This window comes from Syngnathus acus, chromosome 10 (genome assembly GCF_901709675.1).
Source record: "Syngnathus acus chromosome 10, fSynAcu1.2, whole genome shotgun sequence".
Lineage (NCBI taxonomy): Eukaryota > Metazoa > Chordata > Actinopteri > Syngnathiformes > Syngnathidae > Syngnathus > Syngnathus acus.
Window position 1 is genome coordinate 25,865,529 of NC_051095.1, and position 24,728 is coordinate 25,890,256.

General features: G+C 44.1%; 1 protein-coding gene and 2 long non-coding RNA genes across 3 annotated transcripts in view; 2 read left to right on the forward strand and 1 right to left on the reverse strand.

Moving 5' to 3' along the window:
• LOC119129588 lies at positions 1–19,071 on the forward strand. Its single transcript, XR_005099283.1, has 3 exons — positions 1–104; positions 12,155–12,159; positions 19,059–19,071. It is a non-coding gene; the product is annotated as an uncharacterized LOC119129588 (long non-coding RNA).
• LOC119129577 overlaps positions 17,354–24,728 on the reverse strand; it is a 19,079-nt gene continuing 11,704 nt past the window's right edge. Inside the window, exons 3-4 of the long non-coding RNA XR_005099273.1 lie at positions 21,853–21,856; positions 17,354–17,364 (exon numbers count right to left, since the gene is read on the reverse strand). This is a non-coding gene — a long non-coding RNA (uncharacterized LOC119129577). The remainder of the gene's footprint in view (positions 17,365–21,852; positions 21,857–24,728) is intronic.
• On the forward strand, positions 22,485–24,018 carry LOC119129533 (ladderlectin-like). Its single transcript, XM_037262895.1, has 7 exons — positions 22,485–22,614; positions 22,839–22,889; positions 22,995–23,016; positions 23,115–23,200; positions 23,293–23,427; positions 23,727–23,835; positions 23,924–24,018. The coding sequence occupies exons 2-7, from the start codon at positions 22,839–22,841 to the stop codon at positions 23,998–24,000; spliced, it is 480 nt and encodes a 159-aa protein (XP_037118790.1). The 5' UTR covers positions 22,485–22,614; the 3' UTR covers positions 24,001–24,018.

Below are 24,728 nucleotides of genomic sequence, written 5' to 3' on the forward strand. Positions count from 1 at the left end.
GTTATGCAGAGATGGATAGTCACGGTGGGGAGTGGGGGGCGCGAATAGTTTTCTTCTTGCTAGGGGGGGCGTAACAGAAAATAATTGAGAAGCACTGATTTGGAGTGACACAGATGGTTTGATAAAGGTGTTATTTATGTTATAGTATAGTTTGGATAACTGTCAATGTTACGTCAGGCCCGTTCTCAGCTCTTCGTTTGTGTTTATGTAACGTTAGCATACTGTATCGTTTAGCCTGTTGTTGCTCGTTTATGTCTGTTCTTGGTGTTGGATTTTGTCGAATAAATTTCCCCCAAAATGCGATTTATACTCCGGAGCGACTGTTTTTTTTCACTTTATTGTGCATTTTATGGCTAATGCGACGTATATTCCGGAGCAACTTTTAGTCCGAAAAATACGGTAAATTGTATTACCGTGTTTTTCCATGCATAATGCGCAAAATCTAACTAATTTATTGTCCTAAAATCTGGGGTACGCATTATGCATGGGTACAACAATTTTTGAAGAAAATCTCCCTCGAAATAAAACTTGAAATCACACCTTTCTTCTTGTTTGTTGTCAATCGCGCATCGCATTCAGCCATCCTGCCCAACACACTTAGTCAGTAAAATTCATAATTGACGACACATCGTTTGATGCGATGGTGCAATCCTTGATGGTGTGTTATTGTCAAATATTGTTTGTTTTTTAATCTCCATCGCAAACCGGATATCATACGGAGGCCGCCATTACAGATGCGCAGAACGGATGCGCAAGACACGTCAGCTATATAAAGAGCGAGAGTTCAGTTCTCTACCTAAATGCGTATTACAGGTAATATTTTATTTCACAACACTTTGCCTTGTTCCTTTCTTCTCTGCTGTTCACTTCAAACACGCTCCATACGAACACAATGCTCTCGTATCAGACGCTTGCTCGATCACCTGCTCGTTTGCTGTCACAATGTACCCTACACAAATCCGAAACATTTCTTCGCTATCGAGTTTGCTACCGCATACGCAGTGATACTGACCGGCAGAATAACATCCGGTTGTTCCTAAAGATGATCTTTTTTCTGAAATAATTTTACGTTTACGGACTTAAGAGTCAAAATTTGGGTGCGTATTATACATGGGTACAGGCATTTTTCCAGCATCGACATGCCATTTTTAGGGTGCGTATTATGCATGGAAAAACACGGTATTATACATTGTTTTGGGTCATTTTCCCTTCAATGACTGCATTTCCCCAGTAGATAGAGAAATGCCCGCCCGCGCACTTCCTCCCGGAAGCCGCGTCAGACTGCGCCGTGCACACTCACAAGTGCGTGTAGGTACTCAGTAGTACGGACCCGGCGCACTCCGCGCTCTATTTCTATCAGTGCCGAATTTCAAGTGTGGGCTGTGACTTCAGCATTCTCGTAATTTGCGCACGGAGCTTTCAGATACAGTTTTATGCCAAAGCCACCCACAAACCTTCCCCTGGAATCCCTCCATCAAAATGAGTGGCCCAGGAAAAAGAAAGGTGGACACTGAGTGCCGAGTGTTTAAAAACACTGTTGACAACAGAATATTATTTTTGCTGAAGTCCGATCAATGCCGTTTTGTCGGATATGCCAAGAAACGGTTGCAAGGAGTACAATATTAGCCGTCACTTTGCTACGAAGCATGCTAACTACGCTAGGAGTCAACACATGAATGAGTGGCTACAGCGGAGAGGTTGACAGCTAATTTGAAGACTCAGCAATACTTTTTTCACCGACAAACTGCGGATCAAAAGTCAAGTGCAGGGGCAAGTTTATGATTCACCATCTATTTTCGCCTAATCTTAACTGTTAAAGTTTTTAAGGCCGACTTTAAGGAAGTGTTTCCCGTTTCCTCACCTCTGTCACCAGGTGTTTGTGAGTTAAAGCTCTGCTCTGATTTTCAGTAAATCTGTCACCGTCCTGCCTTTTTGATTTCTTTATTAGTAATTTCTATATTAGTACTTTATTTAGATGTATTCTTCCACTGATTCTTCAAGATGATGTATTTGGTCAGAATGTTTGCCGTTTGATGTGATTTCACCTCATTAGATAAACATCTTTCATAAATCTGACCTGCAGGCGCTGAAGTGATGGAAACTGTTATTCATAATAACAATGTATTTAATGAGAATCACTGATAGTTTTTTGGTGAAATATTTTTTAAATGCTGTTCATAAATGCATTTGTTTCCAAAAAGTGTTTTTTGAATATCCATGCTTTGCTTCCCTACTAAAGGCCAAAACCTTTTATGCAATGAGCATTACATGTCGTTTATATTACTTCACACAAACACTACATCCATCTGCTCCTGGTTCGGCCCCCCGGTCAAAATTTAGACCCCAATTCGGCCCGCAAGTCAAAACGTTTGCCCACCCCTGGGCTCGAGCCTCCCCAATGCACACCTATTGGTGAATATTTTATGCCCAACCTCAGTCAAAGCAGCAGGAGACTTCCTTTGTTTACACATCTGTTCGCATCTCCAATATCCAGGTTGATCTTAATGACTCTCAGTTCAAACAGAGTGAATATAAAACTTTTGCTCTGGCCTAGGGTATACATCTGTTCTGACAAAGAACATTTTTGCCCATTTTTATGTGATGGTTGCAAGGCAAGAAATAGCCTTAAAACCTAAATTACCAGCAGATACTGTATACCAGGGGTGGCCAACCAGTCAGAGACTAAGCCACATTTTTTACTGTGTCATCGCAAAGAGCCACATGAGCACACATGAACATTCCCCCCCCCCCCACACACACACACACTCACACACACGCACACACACACACACATGCACACTCACACACAGAAACGCTCGCAGACAGAGAGAGACAGACACACACAGGCCTCTGCTCAGCCAGATTTATTGAATATGTCCCACACCAAGATAATGACAGTTATTTAACAGTTAACATTGTGTGCACTGTCTCACACACACATAAACTCTCAGTTCAAGCAAGTCCACAAACAGAAATATAACAATTTTCAATAACATTTTTCTCTTACTATGCTGCTTAGTGGGACTTCTGGCATTCCTTGTCCTGAACAACCCTCCTCAAATCTGGCTTGTATTCTGTTGTTGCCACTCGAAGCAACTCTTTCACATGAGTGTCAGTCAGAACAGATCGATGCTTTGATTTCACATGTTTCAGGGTGGAAAACACAGACTCGCAGACGTACTGTCAGGGTTTTCCAAACTATCTTGATCGTATGATTATGTTGGAATGTATGTAACCAGTAATAAATAACCTAGCTAGATTAGTTTTATGCTTATGTTGGTGTGTAACCAGTAATAAATAACCTAGCTTGTCCCATCCTACACAATGTCGTAAAACATCCCCTGCTATGCTTTGACTAGAGGTCAAGGGTTTTCTCTTCCCTATCCAGTCCACTGTCACCCCCACCCTGTTTCTCTTAATAAAAATGCTCATGCAGGAGGAGAGAGTCAGACGTCATTCGATCATCGCTGTATGCACAGCGACGAATTGACTCTCCGCCTGCAGGTGCCCAAAAAGACTTAATTGTCTCCCATGTGGTTCTTGCAAAATAAGTTAGAGTGAGCACCACTCTAACATTTTGGTGCCGAAACCCGGGACCCTCATACCCGCCATCTGGCTGACGGAGGAAGACGTGCTGCATTGTCGACAAGCCAGCGTCCATTAGGAGGACCTGGACAAGAAAGTCCTGGGAAGAGAACTTCTTCGCTGGGCCAGCATCTTAAGTCTGCCTTCGTCTGACAGAGGTGGATTGACGGGACCCGGCAGTGCAATGAACCAGGGGACAAGTAAGTTAAAGCCCTAAAGTTGTGTGATTGTGTTGTTGTGAAACGCGTAAAAGTAAAAGTGCACAGAGGAAAAAAATAAAATAGGCAGGACAGAAGATTTTAAGTCTTGTGGAAGGAGGGGGTGTTGTAGAGTCCCCCTCCGGATGAAGTGGCTCTTCTGGAGCAGTGGTTTTCAAACTGTTTTATATATTTTTGTAAAATCTCATGTACCTCCGTGTACCCTCATTTGACAACCACTGTTCTAAGGGGTACAACTTCGCGTTGGCAGGGCTGGGTAACAAGACTGTTGTCTTTAGTTCCCAGGGAAGGAGGGGGTGTTGTAGAGTCCCCCTCCGGATGAAGTGGCTCTTCTGGAGCAGTGGTTTTCAAACTGTTTTATATATTTTTGTAAAATCTCATGTACCTCCGTGTACCCTCATTTGACAACCACTGTTCTAAGGGGTACAACTTCGCGTTGGCAGGCTGGGTAACAAGACTGTTGTCTTTAGTTCCCAGGGAAGGAAGGGGTGTTGTAGAGTCCCCCATCCGGATGAAGCAGCTCTTTTTTTTAAAAGAGGACTTCGCGTAGGCAGGGATAAGAGTTTGTGTGGTTGAGAGTGTGTCTGGTAGGATAAATTGACTAGAAAGAGAATTTGTTGAAAGGTCAATTTAAACCTGCATTGAGGATCCTCAAAGAAAAAAAAAGATTGAAAAAAAAACTGGAAAAACTAAAATTAAGATGGGAAAAAGGAACGATAAATCTCTAGCTCTAGAAGGAGATGAGAAGTTCATGGCGAGTAGATTTCTTAATTGTATGCAATACATGCCGAAGTGGAAGAAAAAGTATTAAGTACAAGGAAAGTTGAAATGTGAAAAAAATAAATAAATAGAAAGGTGAAAAGTGATGAGGCTGCTTAAAAAAGGCAAAAGTTCTGATGTATTTCATCTAGATGATGATGGTAATGATCTAGATGAAGATACAATAATCTTCTTCCAAAGTTCCCAAAGGGGCAGAGGAAGAGTTAGAGACCAACAAGGCCGCAGGCCGCCGTATAATTCAAAACCCCCATCAGATTCTGACAACTGTTGGAACTGTGGGAAACGTGGACACTGGTCAAGAGAGTGTTTTAGAAAGAAAAAGAAAAAAAAGCGGTGCCAATCAAAGGGCGGTGGAAGAGGCAGAGGAAAAGTCACATTTACAGCATGACAAGCTTCCTCTACTTTGACCCCTCATGCTAATACAGAGAAAGAAAGAATAGATGCCCATATGACAGCAAAACATGTCATTGTCAGATTATTAGAACATTTTTTGGATTATTAGAGCTCCTGTCCATACAAGAAGTATGACAATGCTGTTTGTATGCCCAATGACCAGAGATCAAATTGTGTGTGTACAAGAAAAGTTAAAATTTGCAAATCAAGTGGTAAATAAATGCAACTTGCTTCTAGAAGATAAATAAAAAGTTAGAATGTGCTGTCCTCGTGTGCGTGGGAGGGACCAGCTCATGATCGACCACAGGAAATGGCCAGCCTGTGACGAATCATTGGTGCTGGGATCTACCTTTCGCGCACGAGAGCTGTGCATGTGTGTTAAAATGATGAAAATTGGCTAAACATTTAGTGTAAAGAAATTTGCTAGACTGTGGTCTATCCAATTTGCACCGCAGAACAGAAACGATTTGGAAAGATAAAAATGAGAGGAAAAGAGAGAAATGTGTTTGCGAGCAGAAATTGATCCACACTAGTGCATGTTAAGTGTCGAGCCCTCATGAGAAATTTGAAAAAGAAACGACGGAACATGCTTTCAGGAATTGGAAGAAGCAAAATTGTGAATTTACGACATTGCAATGCTACATTTAATAGGAATAATTGATTGATGATGTTATAAAGTTATACAAACTTCTATATGCAAGCTAAATCTGAGAGATTGAGTTCTTTAAATTTAAAAACAAAGAAAAAATTCAGATTAATTTGCCAGTAGTTTTTATGAGTTGAGTTTTTTTTGGATTGATGGATTGTTCTATCAGGAACCTTGAGTTGAAGATGGTATATGAATGTTGTGTGGTGAGCTTGGATGAATTGAGACCAAAGACTCCTTTTTGGAGACTGTGTGTGAGATGCAAATGAGCATTGATGAATGATTCCCTGAATGAAAGGAAAATACAGGTTGAATGGTTGAGGTTGTTGGCGACTACTATGGAAAATTAGTAGAGCGACTTTGATGAAAGAGTGATTTTGAGTAAGTTAAATGCTAAAAAGAAAAACGTAGCTTTTGGATTGGTAATTAACAAGAGAAAAAACTGGAGAACCAGTAACACATCCAGAAGATGTGTGAACTGGGAAATTGAGAAGCGTTTTGGAAAGAAAATCAAATTAATTGATGATGGAATCATATGTAGTAAAGAACACATTCTCCCAGAATGTTTGTCAAGGTGTGAGGCATGGGCGTTGCCAAGCCTCAGAAGGAGGGAGTGAATAGGACAGATAGTGGAAGATAGTAATAATACAACACTTTACGACATATGGATTTTCTAATACATTTAGTGTCATACTGTGGTAAATTTCTATTCTGGTATCATGCAATGTATATCTCACAAGTAAGCCTAAGTGTGACCGGGTCATGTTTCAGGTCAGGTTTGTGCGGGATTGTTTGGGCCTTGGTCCATGATCTCATTGGCACGAGACATCTGGTTTCCATTAACAACTGACAAGATATGCACCCGAGTGAGGAAAGGGAGGCTAACTCATAAATAATGAGGAGATATTGGGAGTAATCTGTTGGTCCTTTCTTTAAGACCCTTCCTGGTGTAGATAGGTTAGCAACACGAGAGATTTAGAGGTTCAAAAGAAAGACCGTTAAAAGAAAACAACATTACTGATTTGGACAATTGCAGGCTAACAGGAGCATGAGAAAGAAGAGCTAAGAAGCGGGATCCAATTTGATCAGGGAGATTGGAAATTCACAACACCATATTCTAAGTCACATTTTGAGCAAGCATGACACAAGTAATAACGTTTGAGAGATCAAGACATAGATCAGGGCTAGATGTCGAACGCAGACCTCGATGCGTTAATTTTGAATAATGATACTGAAAAAACAATGTGCTGTCCCATTAAATTGGAACTAGAGACAGAACGTAGCTCGAAAATAGGATGAGTTGCAGGACTTACAACATAAAGACGAGATCACTGTTACTAGGAGAATTTGAAGTTTGGTAAACAAACGTTACTAGCAGCAGCTACATTTGGTTACAAGTTTGATGTCCCAGTCTGTCGCTCTCAGTGCCAGGATCCCTGAAACTCGATCCCGAGACTCTGCCTGCAGCCGTGGACGTCTACAAAACGGTGCCTGGCTTTGAGGCATCTTTGACCTTTGGCAAGGACAAGGAAAGACTGTTGTTGTGCTTGGAGGGGGGCAAGTACACTCCAGAGAAAAGACGACATCCTTGGGGACGAGAAAAGACAGTGAGAAGCAGAGGAACTCACAATGATGAAAATGGACTCATTTGAACAATGGACTCATTCGAGAGTGATGGATGGGTTGGCTCTGAAGCAACAACAAAAGAACACCAACTTGAGAGTGTGAGGTGCTGCAAAAGATATGGACTTGAAGTGTCCGACGACCAAATCGCACTCCTTGCTGTGGCGTTACCAAACTTGGTGGAGCTTGGCTCAAAGTGGAAGGGAGCTTCATTGTGCACTGGGTTTGACAGAACTGAGGAGATTTGTTAAAAATTTAAATAATGCGTAGAGCTACAGAGAAAAGCATTATAATCGGAGACTGAACAGATTTGGATAGAACAAATAGGCTAAAACGGTAGGAAACATCTGATATTTTGGCTCGTCAGGCTCAAGAAGGAGAGGTTGAGTTATATACATTTTAGAATAGGACATTTGGACTAAAGTGAATTCAGTCAAGAGGAAGCTAGGTTCCTCAATGTACCTACTCAATAAAATAGTAAGTTTGTTGCCCCACAGTGGAGTTTGGGTGGTCAGAAAGTTGGATACGTTCAATTTTTGACTTTCACACAATCATGCATAGGAGTCGCACAAGGCGACAGTTAATAATAGGGGTCTGACTGCAATAGGGGTCACTTACAACTGCACCGACATGGAAAAGTAGAAGCAAGGGAGTTGAGTAAGGGATTATATGCTAAACAGTCCGCTACGCAGTTACCAATAGGAGGTTCTATCAAAAGAAGCTACATGAGAGATGTATAGAATCCCTTTGTCTGTGTTCTGTGTTCGTGCGTAATCTCTGTAAAGTTGTGTCAGGCTGTAGTCGTTTGTCTGAGCCTTGGGTGCGCGCTCGGGGTGTGTGCGTTTATGTGCACAACCTATGTGGGTGCGAATGTGTTAGGAAGAAGACGGCATGGATAAGGGAATCTCCTTTAAGACAGGAGGCAATAAATGGGAAAGCCCCTGTCATGATCGGTGTTTGGTTAGGAGGAATCAGTAGGGAGTGCTCAAACTCTTCCCGCAAACACTCCTATCTGCCTCGTTGAAAAGGGCATTACAATTGACTACAAGAGTTGCAAAGGGCAGATGAAGAACAGTCCATGGCAGTTTATATGATCAGGACCCTCAAACTGAAAGATATGTCCAATGCAAATTTACTGCCGCCTGATCTTTCCTCCTCACAGGTCGACAACCCCATCAATCCAGGAGACTGGGTCTACATCAAGGTCATTAGAAGAAAGAACTGGGTCAGCCCACGGTGGGAGGGACCATTCCAAGTCTTGCTGACTACCCCCACCTTAGTGAAGATCGCTGAACAACCCAGCCCTGGATTCACCTCAGCCACTGCAAGCTACAGGGAGTGCTGGGCCCCTCATTTCGGGGTGGTGGCGAAGTCTGCGAACAACGATCCCAACTCCGCTAGGCGGGGGTATGTCTCGGTGTTCCTGTCATCTTAGTAGCAATGGGGCTCCAGATGCCAGGTGGATCCTCTGCTGCGTTGTGGTTGGAGCATGCTATGGTCTATGGACTCATCTGAACAGACCAGGTGATAATGTTGACCGTGGAAAACGATGGTCACACGATGAGAACTTTGAGGACCGGTCATGAGACCCCAGAAACCCATACGAAACCAACACGTGGTACCGGTACGTCAAGTTCACTGTGAGAGCCCACACACAGGAGGGGTGTTATGTGTGTTCAAAACTCCCCCCTTCCTCCACGCAAGTTCACTTGGAGGCCAGGGCAAGGAATGTCACTGAAGCGAAATGTATGGCATCCATGGGAGGAGTTGGATATCAACACCATGCTGTCTCCGTCAGCGACGCTACCCCTACCGCCCTGGACTCGCAGAAATGAATCTGTGATTGAACTCTTTTGGATTGATCCCAATGTAACTGTTGGAGGACGACAGATGCCACAAGTGGCCTAAACAAAAAGGCTACCTGGAATGGACTACACGTGTTTCATCCAAGAAAACAAGACCCACGAATGCATCAACGACAACTGCTCTCCAGGAGGAAACTGGATGGGAGCTTTGGACATCACCGCTGTGTGCCAGGATGGGAGAGCCAGTTCAAGGCGTAAGGGCTCTCCTGCCAACATGGCTGCACCATTGGACGGGACCTAATTCATTCAGAACGGATCGTGGCTTTGTTTTTTTTGTTTTTTATTGATAGCATTCTGGTCGCCTAAGGCAGAGGGACCGTGTGAGACTTTTCCTGCGATTTAACATCGGCCAGCAGGTTTTTAGATCACACACTAAGTTTGAACTGGAGTATTGAGGAAATACCTCATCTTCACTGGAAGTTATTGCTATCATTGTTTATTATTTTTACTATTCTTCTTTATATTTTCTTGCTTGTGTTTGTGGATCGGGTTGACATAATCATATGATACAACAGGAGGGATATGTCAGGGTTTTCCAAACTATCTTGATCGTATGATTATGTTGGAATGTATGTAACCAGTAATAAATAACCTAGCTAGATTAGTTTTATGCTTATGTTGGTGTGTAACCAGTAATAAATAACCTAGCTTGTCCCATCCTACACAATGTCGTAAAACATCCCCTGCTATGCTTTGACTAGAGGTCAAGGGTTTTCTCTTCCCTATCCAGTCCACTGTCACCCCCACCCTGTTTCTCTTAATAAAAATGCTCATGCAGGAGGAGAGAGTCAGACGTCATTCGATCATCGCTGTATGCACAGCGACGAATTGACTCTCCGCCTGCAGGTGCCCAAAAAGACTTAATTGTCTCCCATGTGGTTCTTGCAAAATAAGTTAGAGTGAGCACCACTCTAACACGTACGTTGACCCAAACATCGACAGTATCTTAAGTGCAGCGCGTTTGACGTTGGGGTATTTTTCCATTGGCACACTTTTCTAGAACTCAATGGTTCCTTCCCTGAAAACAGCTTCCTCCTCACAAAGATCAATCATCTCCAACTCAGCCGCAGCCTCATCTGTGACGAGCGGGGTTTTCAAACAGTCCGTCTCTGCATTAAATGGATCTACGAGGAACGTAATCTGTGGTCTTTTCAGTTGTAGATCACAGAACCGAGTCACAAAGCTTTCGTGCAGGTTTTCAACCAGTGTTGCATATCTGTCTCTTTTTTTCAAGGCGGCAACGGTGACTTGTTCACTGGCTTTTAGCAGAGTAGGAAAATGCGTTAAATCTCCCTTTTGAATATGCGCCTTGAGTTCAGTTTGTTGATAAACGCAAACACAGATTGCACGAGGTCAGGCAGGATTTTTAACTTGCCCTGCAGGGTCAGGTTCAGTCTGTCCAAGTGACACAGCATGTCGACCAAAAATGCCAGATCCATAATCCACTCGAGGTCCAAGAGCTCGGGATAGTCCTTGCCCTTCTCTTCCATGAACAGTTTCACGGCATCCAAAAGCTCAAAGAAGCAAGAAAGTACTTTGCCTTTTGACAGCCACCTCACAGTGCAGTGCAGCGGCAGGTCACCTGGAAGCCCTTGGTCCAACTCAGCGATGAGATTCCTGAATTGCCTGTGGTTAAGCGCATGTGTGCGGATGTAGTTGACGATTTCCATCACAGGCTTCATGACTTTGTCTAAATTAAATGATTTAGACACGAGTTGCTCCCTGTGGATGATGCAATGGAAATTCCAAAAGTCGGGAAATGTTTGGTCAGTTTTGCACAGCCCCACAAGCCCGTTCACGGATCCGATCATGGCCGGCGCTCCATCCGTGGCTATTGCAGTTATTTTCGCTATGGGCAGGTTTGCTTTTGCAAATGCAGCCATCATTGTTTCTTTCACATCTATGCCACGGGTTCTGTCTTTTAATGGCACAATATCAAGGAGTTCTTCTTTGATCATAAATTCGTTTGACACAGACCGTGCAAATATTGCCAACTGAGGCTTGTCTTGTATGTCACAACTCTCATCCAATGTCACACTAAAATACTCACATGCTTGAAAGTCAGAGTGCAACTGTGATTCAATAGCCCTGTTAATGTCCGATATTCTGCGTTCAACAGTGTGGCGGGAGAGTTGGACATCTGATATGCTTTGTTTTAGTTTGTCGTCTTTAGGAGACAAGTGTCACGTTCCTGCGTCACCTGGCTTCCAGCCAAGCCCTAATCGAGGAACTGCTAGCACCTGCCACAGCTCGTTAGGTCCCCTACTTAACCTCTCGGTGTTCTGCCAGTGGTTGTCAGTTCGTCTCCTTACCCTGCCCGTGACATCACTGCCTTTTTGTCCCCGGACCGATCTTTGTAGCCAACCGCTTCCGTGAACTGATCGACCACGCTTCTGATCGCCGCCTGCCCTGACCACTCGCTCGTCCTTCGACCACGCTTCTGATCGCCGCCTGCCCTGACCACTCGCTCGTCCTTCGACCACGCTTCTGATCGCCGCCTGCCCTGACCACTCGCTCGTCCTTCGACCACGCTTCTGATCGCCGCCTGCCCTGACCACTCGCTCGTCCTTCGACCACGCTTCTGATCGCCGCCTGCCCTGACCACTCGCTCGTCCTTCGACCACGCTTCTGATCGCCGCCTGCTTCGACCACCTGCCCGCCTGCCTCCGACTATGACTACGCGCTGTGCTCTGCTGCTCAGCCACGCCAGCCAGACCGCAGGTCCAGCCTTCCACTTCCCCTTTCCCCCTTTTCAATAAAGGATCGTGCTGCACTTGGTAGCCCTGTCTCTGTTCCCTGACAACAAGATTTCAACAGCCTCAATGAGGCATTTTTTAATGAAGTACCCTTCGTTGTATGGCTTTTTAGCCTGTGCAATGTTCCAAGCCAGTTGATATGATGCAAGCGTTACGGTCTCTGAGTGGTTTGTAAATTTTGGGAAAAACTGCATCTGCTTTTCTGCCTGACTTTTCAAAGTGACCAACCTGTGCTTGCGAAGTTCAGTCCCTTTTGGAAATTCCTGGTCGATATTAGGATGGACTGAGCTGAAGTGACGCTGAAGATTTGAAGCTTTGAAATGCGCTAATGATGCCTGACATATAAGGCAGAATGGCTTGCCATTACGTTCAACAAAAAAAATATAAACTCTCCCACTAAAAACGTCCTGTGTTCTTCTTCATATTTTCGTTTGGCTGTGCTTTTTTTCCCTGCCATTTTGAGAGCGAACTTGAAACAAATTATTTACAACTCAAATGATCGCGCGCATATGTCATCATTTAGAGTACGTCATTCTTCTTCTTCTTTTCAACTCAAACCGATTCAACTGGTCAGCGCGCCACCTAGGGGGAATAAATGGCAGCGCCAGCCAAGCATTTTGACGCTTGTCATGTGAAATCTCCTGAAGAGCCGCATGAAACCAGCCAAAGAGCCGCATGCGGCTCGCGAGACGCGGGTTGGCCACCCCTGCTGTATACAATTGTACCAGGTACTACCAAAAATATGACTAACATTACTCGTTATTGTTATAAGAATGCTTAAAACTACACAGTAGTGGAGACAGTTAAAACATGTGATTTGCCCAAAAATATGAAATGGTCATTTTAACAGCTACATAACTATCTGATTAATTTAATGATAAGTATTACCCAGACCCGAAGAATAAACCTGTGGTACTGTGATGGTCACTTTTATACAATTCCAAAAAGTATATTGTCCTGAGGTACACAGAAGACATTTCATCGGAGCTGATAACAATCTTCAGTAAACATACTAACATAGAGCAGTGATATCCAAACTATGGATCGTGGGCCAATTGCAGCCTGCGGCCTGCAAGATATTTTATAAATAGAATATAGCCCACACATCAACTCTTGCCTGAGTGTATTGCACCTTTTAATTTTAACACGAGAGAGAGCTACTGTTCTACTACTAATGTTGAGTCATAAGATGGTGCCGCGGATAGCCGCCTCGGTGACTCGCTCTCTGCTACTTTGTGTTGTTTTGTATGTTTTTTGCGTCTTCTGCTGCCCATCCCGGATCACTTTTAGCAGAGAAGAACTGTTAAATATTGGAAAGTCTTCACCTGGTACTTTCTCTTTGGGTTTTTCTCTTTCTCTGGGTTTTTACTGACCCAGGCTGTTTGACGGAGATTTTAGCCGGAGCGGCGGCGCTCTAAAAGCTATGCCGAAGATGGCGAAGTGGCAAGGAGCCCTCATGAAACTGAGGCAGAGAGGGGGTTCTGTGCTCCCCTACCATCAATACATCTGGCGAATGTCCGCTCCCAGGCGAACAAGATGGACAAGATGCTGCTTCTCATCCCAAGGAACCCGGATGTTAGCAGATCCGCCGGCCTGTGTTTCACCAAATCTTGGCTCACCAAACTCGTCCCCAACCATGCCGTACAGCTGCCTGGATTTATGCTACTACGCGCCGATCGCAACACGGAGCTCACGGGAAAAGCAAAGGGAGGTGGTCTACATTTCTATATTCATGACGGTTGGTGTACTGATGTCACAGTGTTGAGAGCAGGGCCGGCTCTACGCTGGGGCAAGAGGGGGCAACGCCCCCTCAAACAGATGTCCTGCCCCCTCGAATCAAACTTTTAGAAGTGAAAAATCCGCTGATAGAAACACACGTTAATCAGCCCCCTCTCTTCTCTCATGTCGGTGCAGTGTGTGTCCTCCCTCACACAGCCTGCTGTCAGGAGTCCGCGCCCCTTCGTAAACATCCAATCACTGTGAGTATGCAAATGAGGCAAGACTCAGCCAGAGAGTGTCAAGTTACAGTCAGCGCGGTAGGAGTTGGAAGAGGCAGTAAAAACTCCACTAAACTCGTCGTAGCGACCCGTGATATAACTAATGATTAACAACAACTCAAATAATAGTTAATATAACATTCATATATATATATTTGTGCAGTCAAATGGGAAATAGTCTGCTGTTTTTTTACCCACTGGGAGCGTTTCTCAAGTCACAAGCACATCTGTACACTGCATCTAACAGACTGAGGACAAATGAGCGGTGTCTGGCGGACCCCTACGTGTAGCCCTGCCCCTCTGCACAGTTTTGTTTCAAACTGCTCAGGGAAATAATTTTTGAAAAAGAATTCAGTAGATAAATAAAGAAGATGTTTTTCTCAAAACTTCACTTTGCACTCCACCATTCAGCTGCTCACAAAGAGAGAGTTAATGCTACGAGATGCATCCTTTTTTCAGAGCATTTAAAACAAGTGTTGCTCCTCTTGCATGTACTGAAAGCAGTAGCAGTAATGCTGCTGCTAGTACTAGTGCATCAGAGGCAGTAGCTAGCATAAATGCACCTGTACCATCAGCAAGCACTGCTTCGCCTGTTCCTCCTCCCTCAACATGTGCTGCCTTAAAGCCCCTTGCTCAGCTACCTAGTGACTTAAATGTCAATGCACCATCCCAGCCAATACTGGGTAGCTACCCAAAGCGTGCATTTGGTGCAACATTCAGGTCATTCAATCCTGCCTGGTACCGCTCACGACCATGGCTGGAGTACTCTGTTGTGCGGGACGCATGCTTCTGTTTCCCCTGTCGGAAATATGGTAGCTCTGCTAATGAGAGGAATTTTGTTTTTACTCTTACTGGTTTTAACAATTGGAAAGCAGCACTCGAACGAGACGAGGGGCTACAGAGGCATGTGTCCAGCCACGACCATGTGCACTCTTCCACCACCTGGACTCAGCACAAAAGCAGAGAGGCTACAGGGGGTACTGTTGACTCTCTGTTGGTTGGTAAAACCCAACTTGAAAAAAATCATTATTATGTCAAGAGTGTGGGCAGTGCTATTAAGTTTCTCTGTGTGAATGAGTTGGGGCTCCGTGGGACTGCAGAAACTTTGAGACATGATGCAGGTGGTGATGATGTTGCTTCAGGGCTTTTTCTGAAACTCATGGAGTATACATTAGAGAAGGATGAGAAGCTAGCAAGCAGGGCTGTGGACTCGGACGCGGGGACTCGGACTCGGTCGGACTCGGTCATTTTTTGCCGGACTCGGACTCGGTGCTGATTTTGACCGAGTCCACCGAGTCCGACAATAAAAAAAATACGTTCAATTTTATTTTCATCATGCTGCTGAGAATGCGCGTAGGAATACTGTCCACAGCCCTGCTTACGATCAAGTTTGAAAAAGAACTTGACAGCATTGAGCGCCGCCGGCGTTTGTCGGCCGCCACCTCGCCAACCGGTCAAACGCGCATGCGCGTGAGGGGAAATCCCACAAAGGAGGAGGGACAAACAGAGCGATTGGTTTTGCTGGCTTTTTAATGAATGGCGACTGTGACTACGGGGGCCCATTAGGTCCAGAAAAGCTGACAAGACGCTTGCCAAAATGGCAAGGAAAAAATGCACAGCTAAACGAATATATGACGATGAACACAGGACGTTTTTAACAGAGTTAAAGTTGTTTTTTGTTGAACGCTATGGCAAGCCATTCTGCCTGATATGTCGGACGTCATTGGCGCATTTAAAAGCTTCAAATGGTCAGCGCCACTTCAGCTCACTTCATGCCAATATCGATAAGGACTTTGCAAAAGGGACTGAATTTTGCAAGCACAAGTTTGGAGACTTTGAAAAATAGGTACAGTTTTTCAAAAAAATTACGAAGCACTCAGAGACTGTCACACTTGCATTGTTTCAACTGGCTTGGAACATTGCACGGGCTAAAAAGCCATACAATGAAGTGGAGTTCGTTAAAATATGCCTCAGTGACGTTATTGAATTTTATTTTCATCATGCTGCTGAGAATGCGCGTAGGAATACTGTCCACAGCCCTGCTTGCTTGTTATGAAGACAAATTTAGTTGTTGCGTGCGCGCCCGCGCCTGCCTGCCTGCGTGCGTGCACGTACAAGACCCACAATGCCCCGCGCGCAGCCAAGATGGAAGAACCCGGCAGTAGCGAGAGAACAATGTTTTGCCTCTAGATTTGGGGGGGAAACGGAGCGTAAGTTACGATCAATGCGGCCACGTTGAGTTGCACTTAGGCTAATGTTTACATTATGTACCAATGTCAAGGACGATTATGTCACCCAGCTTATATCATTGATGTGTTTCGATAGTTGTGGGGTCGTCACTAATTATTTGTGTTTAGATATATGTCTGAGCTATAATGGTGTAATTAATGATTAAAACTTGAAAGTATCTGTTTATTGTATTCGTTTATATGTTTAATAAAGACAAAGCCATCACAAAACTGTTGTAATTATTTAGGTTTTGATCTAAATTAGCCTTGAATAAAGACTAAGCAGTCACATGAATTAACAGGAAAAAATGGACAGCCGGACTCGGACTCGTGGTCAAGAGGCCGGACTCGGACTCGGTGCAAAAATCCGACCGAGTCCACAGCCCTACTAGCAAGCATTGCTAAGGGTATCCCAAAGAATGCAAAATACACATCTAAGGATATCCAAAATGAAATGATCCAAACACTGGCAGACATGGTGCTTGCAGAGGTCAGGAGAAAATATGAAAATGCTGATTCTACAGGGTTTTGCCTCAAAAGTGATGGGACCAGGGACAGGTGCAATGTGGAAAATTTGTCTGTGATGATTAGATTTGTCAGTAATTCCATGCCAGAGGAGCATCTTATTGGGTTGATTGACTTGCATCAACTTGATGCAGAGTACATCACGTCTGAAATACTGACACACCTTTCTGATGCTGGCTACAGTGCTGACAACATACTTAGCCAGTGTTATGATGGAGCTTCTGTGATGAGTGGGATAAGAGGTGGTGTACAAGCTCTGCTGCAAAACAAGATTGCTAGGCATATCCCATACATCCACTGCTACAACCATCAACTGCACTTAGTGGTTGTGCATGCCATACAGAGTGAACCATGTGCAAAGAGATTTTTTAACCTCTCTAGTTCATTGTACAAGTTTTTTCAGCACCACTATGTGTCTCAGGAATATAATGCACCTAACCTTAAAAGTCTGCTTGAAATCCGATGGACAAGCCACTATGAGGTGACAAGGTGCATTGTTGACAATCAAGACCATATTGTCAGTATCCTATCTGAGATGACAGAGGATGATAGTGTTGCTGTTGACCTGTGCATCGAGGCATCGGGCCTGCTGTGTCAAATTTCGAGGCATCACTTCTTTGAGACTGGAAAGTTTCTAGTGCTGGTGCTTGGTGTCTTGAAACCAGCAAATGCAATTCTACAGTCTCAGTCTGTGGATTTGTGCAGTGCTTCTGAGGTTGTTGGTGCAGCATTGGAGTCCTTAAAAAGCCTCCGTGAAGATGAGGATTGGGGAGAGTCATCTCAGGCAGCTGCTGGGGATGATGCACCGCCTCCAAAGAGAAGGAGGACAATGAGCAAATGTCTTGGTCAAAGCGTTGTGCTCTCAACTGTGGGCCATACAGACTCGGACGATCCAACCATTTCCCCCTCTCAGTCTCTGAAAAGATCTCTGCTCAACATCCTTGACAGGGCCATTTCAGAAATGGAGAATAGATTTTCTCAGAAGAACGTTGAGCTGATGAGAGCCATATCTAGTCTTGCACCCAAATGCAGCACATTTCTAGATTCAACCGGGTTGCATCCTCTGTCTGCGCTGGCTGGCACTGTGGCAGATGATCTAAAAAATTAAATTCTTGTGGCAAAACAGATGTTGCTCAAGAAATGTCCAAATGAAACAGACCTATTCACTGTCTGTAAACACCTACAGGAGTACAAGGAAGCTTTTCCTGAGTTGCATAAATTGTATGTAACAGCCCTGGTAATTGGTGTGTCTTCAGCATCGTGTGAGCGTTCCTTGTCCACATTGTCACGGGTCCTAACCCCTTATCGTCGCACCATGTTACACAAGCGAAAGATAAATTTGGTCATCTTAGCCCATGAGAGGTCCATAACGAGTAACTTGGATATGGAGGAATTTGTGAGAATTTTTGCACAAGGAAATAGGAGACTGGTGTTGTAGAGTGGAGTGGGGAAAAAAAATAGTGAGAAAGGAGGAGATTTTAGTTATTAAGTTGCTAATAAAAAAATACATTAAAAAAAAGAAAAGAAAAGTTATGTGTTATATGTTCTGCTCTGTAACTGTTATGTTGTACAAATTAGTTCCCTAACTATTTTGTTGTCGAGTGGAGTGGGGAGAAAAAATAATGAGAAAGGAGGAGATTTTAGTTATTAAGTTGCTAATAAAAAAAATACATTAAAAAAAAGAAGAAAAAAAAGTTATGTTAAATGTTCTGTTCTGTAACTGTTGTGTTGTACAAATCAGTTCCCTAACTATTTTGAGTTATTAGCTAATAAATAAAAAATTATAAATGTTTCTGTTTTTATAAATTAGTTTGAGTTTTGTAAATATTGATGATAGAGACAAGTCTTTCCTTTAGCTTGAAATGATTTTGAGAATTAGGCCATCCAGTTAAGATGAATGTTAGGTTGTTGAAAATGGTTATTGCTTGGTTGTTGAAATCTGGATGAATGGTATTTTATTTTACTTTTCATTTATTTATTTCATTTATTTTTCAGTTCCCCCCCTGAGGGATTGCCACCTTATTGTGGTCAGGGGGTTTGCTTGCCTCAGTGACCCTAAGAGCTATACCAGCAGAAGCTTTAGTCTTCAGGTGGGACACCTAAGCTGGACAGGTCTTAGTGTAGAGGCCTGACAGAGTGCAATCCACTTCTCCAGGTTGAGATCTGGGCACACAGCTAACAACTGCCGTGATGAAAACACAAACTGTGATAAAAATGTGTAACAAAAAAACAAAAACAAAAAAAAAACATGCCCCCTTCACATTTCTGACTGCCCCCTCTTATGTGCATTCCTAGAACCGGCCCTGGTTGAGAGACTCTTGCAGCCCTCTCCTAGAAACACTTTTCATAAACTGCCAGCCGTTTTATTCACCACTTGAGTTCTCCTCGATCGTAATGGCGGCTGTTTACATTCCATCATACGCACGTGCAATCTGTCAAGAGGCATGGTGGTACAAGATGGTGTACAATTGTGTATCGAATTTGGCCCAGGCACATTGGCTATCCTAAAACATGTAGTAGTTCCAAAATTTCACTAGGAGATGGTGTTAAAGCTTGACATAGGGGTTAGTGATGTGCATTCCAGTTCTTTTAGGTGAACTGAATCTTTAGAATCGTTCACTCAAAAGAGTCGTTCAAACGAATCGTTCAATGAATCCCCCCTAACCCTACCCCCCCACCCACACACACACTCACACACACACTGATACGTTTTTTTGTTTTGTTTTTACATCCAGTGGAAACAACCCATACACATCAAACAATACAACTACACAACCCCCCCCCCCCCCCTCCCCCAAATTATTATATGTAATAATAATTGGCTCGGGTAATTAACACATTTCTTTCTATAATACAACACTTACACACTGATCCGTTGGCAACAGTCTCTCACCCGGTCGTGAACGGGAAATTGCGTCACTGACTCGTTCGTGAACGGGAAATTACGTCACTGACTCGTAATTGGCCTAGTGGTAGAGTGTCCGCCCTGAGACTGGAAGGTTGTGGGTTCAAACCCCGGCCGGGTCATACCAAAGACTATAAAAATGGGACCCATTGCCTCCCTGCTTGGCACTCAGCATTAAGGGTTGGAATTGGGGGGTTAGATCACCAACTGATTCCCGAGCGCGGCACCGCTGCTGCTCACTGCTCCCCTCTCCCCCAGGGGATGGATTAAAATCACACGGGGATGGGTTAAATGCAGAGGACAAATTTCACCACACCCAGGTGTGTGTGACGATGATTGGGACTTTAACTTAACTTAAAGTCCCTCCTCCATCTATAACGCTCGCTGGCACTGCTGATTGGTCTTCACGAGTGAATGAGTGAGTGACAGACAGCATTGCTGCTATGCCATTGCCAGCCGACACACTTTATGCCGACATTGATGTTTTAATTTTGTTTTTGTTGGCTTGTAGTTGATGGTGTTATTATATATCGAATGTGTTTGTGTTTGAATAAAAGATTGAAAACAAAAACGTTATGCCGACATTTGTTAATTTTGGGGACACCAACTCATATAACAACGTAAAACACATATACATATTGTCATACAAAGCAGTTAACCAAATGTCTGATTTTTATGTTTTGATTGGCGAATATAAAAACAAGGAGTAAAACACCAGATAAGTTATAACTTAAATGTTTATTAAAATAATAATAATAATAATAATAATAATTAAAGTACATCTCAAACCAGCAATCTAATGTGAAACTGCAGTCGATATATTGGATAACAATATTTAGGCATATATATGCATACATGTTATTTAAAACCTACTATAAGTAAATCGTAAATCTACATTCTGGTTTACAGAGTTCACGCCAGGAGACGCAACACGTCCACTGACTGATCCGTTGATGAACAGGAAGGCAGTTCACTCATTGACTCGTTCGCAAACGGGAAAGCCAGGATACGTTCCCTCACTGATCCGTTCTCGCGGTGAACTAGAAATGCGAATCACTCAGTGAGTGATTCACTCAGTGAGTGATTCACTCAATGAGTGATTCACTCAGTGAGGGATTCACTCAGTGAGGGATTCACTCAGTGAGGGAATCACTCACCGAGTGATTCGTTCACTCACAGATTCGTTCGTCGGTGAACGGGAAATGCAATTCACGACTCGTTCGTGAACGGGAAGTTACGTCACTGACTCGTAAAGTCCCTTCTCCATCTAACGCTCGCTGGCGCTGCTGATTGGCTGATTTTCTTCTTCGTTTTGTTTTACGGCGAGGTAGCACCAGCTTCAATGGGCATTACTGACATCTACTGGTTGAAGTTATATATGAAAGGAAAAAAAGAACGAATCACTTTAGGAAGTGATTCGTTCACTCTCGTTCACTGAAAAGATCCGTTCTTTAGGAACGAATCGTTCACTCACGAGCCAACACTACTCTCTATGGTGATGATGATAATAATAATAAAAATAATAATAATAATGAAGCGCGCTGCAGTGCAGTGCACAGCACAGCATGCTGTCTGCTCACAACGTTAACAGGTCTGCCTGTGTGGCTGCCTGCCTGCCTGCCTGCCTGCCTGGCTGCCTGCCTGCCCGCCTGTCTGCCTCTTTATTTGTTTGTCTCTTTATTGCTTGCAAAGTCTTTTGCTTGATAGATGTTTTGTTTGTCTCTATTGCGTGCAAACTCTTTTGATTGGTAGACTATTTGTTTGTCTTTTTATTCCTTGCATGTTTTGGCAAGCACCTGCCTTCAGCATGTAGACACACCTATGTTGAAGAATGTGTTGGTGAAGGCGTAGCAGATTGACAGTAGCTAAACAATGGACTGTACATTGTTTTAGTAGGTGTGTGTGAGTGTGTCATTAGTTTGGAAATGCTTGGAACCCATTTGGCCCTTAGCGTCTCCATTGATGTGCCCGTGAGAAGATGGCCCAAATTCCTCACCGAGCTCCAGAGAAAGCAAGTGGCCCGCAGTTTAAATAGGGGAGCTGATGAGCCGGGAGCAGGTGCGCTGATGAGTGCCCATTATGTGGCCATTACGTGCCGAGCGTGACAGGACGGGAGGGGCCAGAGCAGAGAGACAAAAAACACTTTTGAATTCCTGATATTTGATTCAACTAATAGGAAGGCTTGCAAAATGCGTGCAAGAGTCAACAATATATATAACATAAAATGGGCTATTGTCGCATACGCTGCCCAAAGTCTGCCGGACAGATGATCTTCACCATTTTTTTCAGTTGAAGACTAATTGGGAGATTTTCTTTTAAATGTGAACAAACGCTTCTTTTCATTGTGAATTAATTGAGGTCAAGTCCAAGCGAACTCAAGGATCAGTCTGAGAAGAACACACACACTACTCTCCTTCATTGCAAGTGGGAAAAAAAAAAAAGACCATTTGCACATGACTGCGCTCGCATTTGTTAGATTCCAAGATGAGGCCTTGGGTGAGCAACTCTCTTGTGATCAAACAGTGAAGCTGGGAAGCAGTCTATTGGAAAAATCCAATGAGGCAGGCAGGCAGGCAGGCGGGCGGGTAGACAGGCAGGCAGGCAGGCAGGCAGGCAGGCAGACAGGCAGCCGCGCAGGCAGCCACGCAGGCAGGCAGACAGGCAGCCGCGCAGGCAGGCAGCCACGCAGGCAGGCAGGCAGCCACGCAGGCAGCCAGGCAGGCAGCCAGCCAGGCAGGCAGCCAGGCAGGCAGCCACGCAGGCAGGCAAGCAGGCAGCCACGCAGGCAGGCAAGCAGGCAGCCACGCAGGCAGCCAGGCAGGCAGGCAGCCAGGCAGGCAGCCAGGCAGGCAGGCAGCCAGGCAGGCAGGCAGGCAGGCTGAGCTCAGGTGTACATAACTCACTTTACATATTGACTTGTGGCCCTGAGGCAAAGTTAGTGAACTGCACACACACGCATGCACGCACATAAAAAGGCATCCAAGTTGAAATTGGGACTCAGCTGAACACAGTCCTGCCGTGTGGGAAGACACCAAAGAAAACTGCAGCACGCCAAGACAAAGTCTGACCACCTTTACGGATTACAAAACAAACATAGGTCCCCTTTTGATGAGTCTTTGCAGTGGAGTTGATGAGCTTCAAAGTTAAGGTCAGGCCAAGGTTGAAAAGCCGCTAGTCGCGCTCTTTGCTTCAGATTGCTCAGCACATGCAGCAGATGGAACGAGGCTTGTTCATCATCAAATGGCACCCAAACCTCTTTGATATTGGCAAAGTCGACATTCAATTGAACGCAAATGTTTTTCTCTTTCATTTGACAGATGCAGTTTGCCCTTGGCGTGTTACTCTTGTGTGGCAGCATCAGTGTAAGTGTAAGTTGAACAATGTCTGGGTGGCTTGCGCTCACCCTATTTGACTGCCAGTTGTTCGATCCATATTTGTGAAAAAGGATTGACTCTTTTGTTCCTTTCTCACAGTGGGCCGCTTCCGTCAAAATAGGTCGGTAACCGTCTGGAATAGCGTTTGCGAACAACAAGGCATCTTGCCGTTGGCTCCTTAACTCTCTTAACTGCTTTTGATTGTCAAATATGTGGCAGGACTTCGTTGCCCTGCCGGCTGGATTCAGTTGGACACCCGCTGTTTCATCTTCCAAAACGAGCCATTAAATTTCCGTCTTGCGGAGGTACAACCTTTGCTGACGCAGAAATGAAAACTAGATAGGCTTTTTTTCTTTTGGCTTCTGTTCATCTTGTAATTTGCTTTTTCCACCCTTAGACTGTCTGCAACATTCTCGGGGGAAACCTGGTTTCCATCCACAATCAACTTGAAAATGAAGTAGTCCGCCACGTGATTCTGGCGGGGGCTGGCTCTTTTGCGCGGACTTGGATTGGACTATATGACCGGATCATGGTAACGTCCAAGCTTTTGTTTTTTTCAACAAGCTGATGTCGGCCCATTGGGCCGTTCCGACATTCATCCATCCATCCATCCATTCATTCATTCATTCATTCATTCATTCATTCATTCATTCATTCATTCATTCATTCATTCATTTGTTCGTTCATCCATTCATGCATTCATTCATTCATTCAACCATTCGTTCATTCATCCATTCATTCAGACATCCATTCAGACATTCATTCATTCAGCTTCCCTGGAAGTGAAAGGGTCATTTTTTGAAAAGCAAAAAATGTAACGTCGTCTTTCAGGATGGAGATTATTTATGGACGGATGGCTCAGAGGTGGATTTCTTCGACTGGGCGAATAACAGGCCAACCATGAACGCAAATCAAGACTGTGTCGAGATCAACTTCCAAAGTACGTACATGAGGAAGGGCGAGCGAACCAACCGCCATGAAGGGAATGGACAGGAAAATAATTTGTCTTCTCTTTTGTCTTCCTACAGATAACGATCAGTGGAATGATCGCGCCTGTCGTGGTCGACTACCCTTCGTGTGTGCAAAAGATCTGAATCACTTTTAAGATGCATTCTTGCTCTGCAATGTCAATGGTTTGGAAATGCTATCAAATGGTTTGTGTGTATCATTTTGCAGAGGGGAGCAGCTGTGATTGACTGCCTTTGGGATATTTGCATACAATCAGGTGTAAGGGTTAGATTGTGCTTTTTGCTTCCATAGCACTGGTGATCATTGGAGCGTTTGTGAACACAGTAAATGAAACAAGAAACTCTTTCTAGATTCATTCTTTAGAATGCTTATCAAGTCTGTTTGAGCCTATCCTGTTTGACCTGACCAGAGCAGAGCAAAATAAAACAATGTGCGTTCACTCTCTAATAGTGATGTGCATTCCAGTTCTTTTAGGTGAACTGAATCTTTAGAATCAGTTCACTCAAAAGATTCGTTCAAACGAATCGTTCAATGACTGCAGTCGATATATTGGATAACAATATTTAGGCATATATATGCATACATGTTATTTAAAACCTACTATAAGTAAATCGTAAATCTACATTCTGGTTTACATAGTTCACGCCAGGAGACGCAACACGTCCACTGACTGATCCGTTGATGCACAGGAAGGCAGTTCACTCATTGACTCGTTCGCAAACGGGAAAGCCAGGATTCGTTCCCTCACTGATCCGTTCTCGCGGTGAACTGGAAATGCGAATCACTCACTGAGTGATTCACTCAGTGAGTGATTCACTCACCGAGTGATTCGTTCACTCACAGATTCGTTCGTTGGTGAACGGG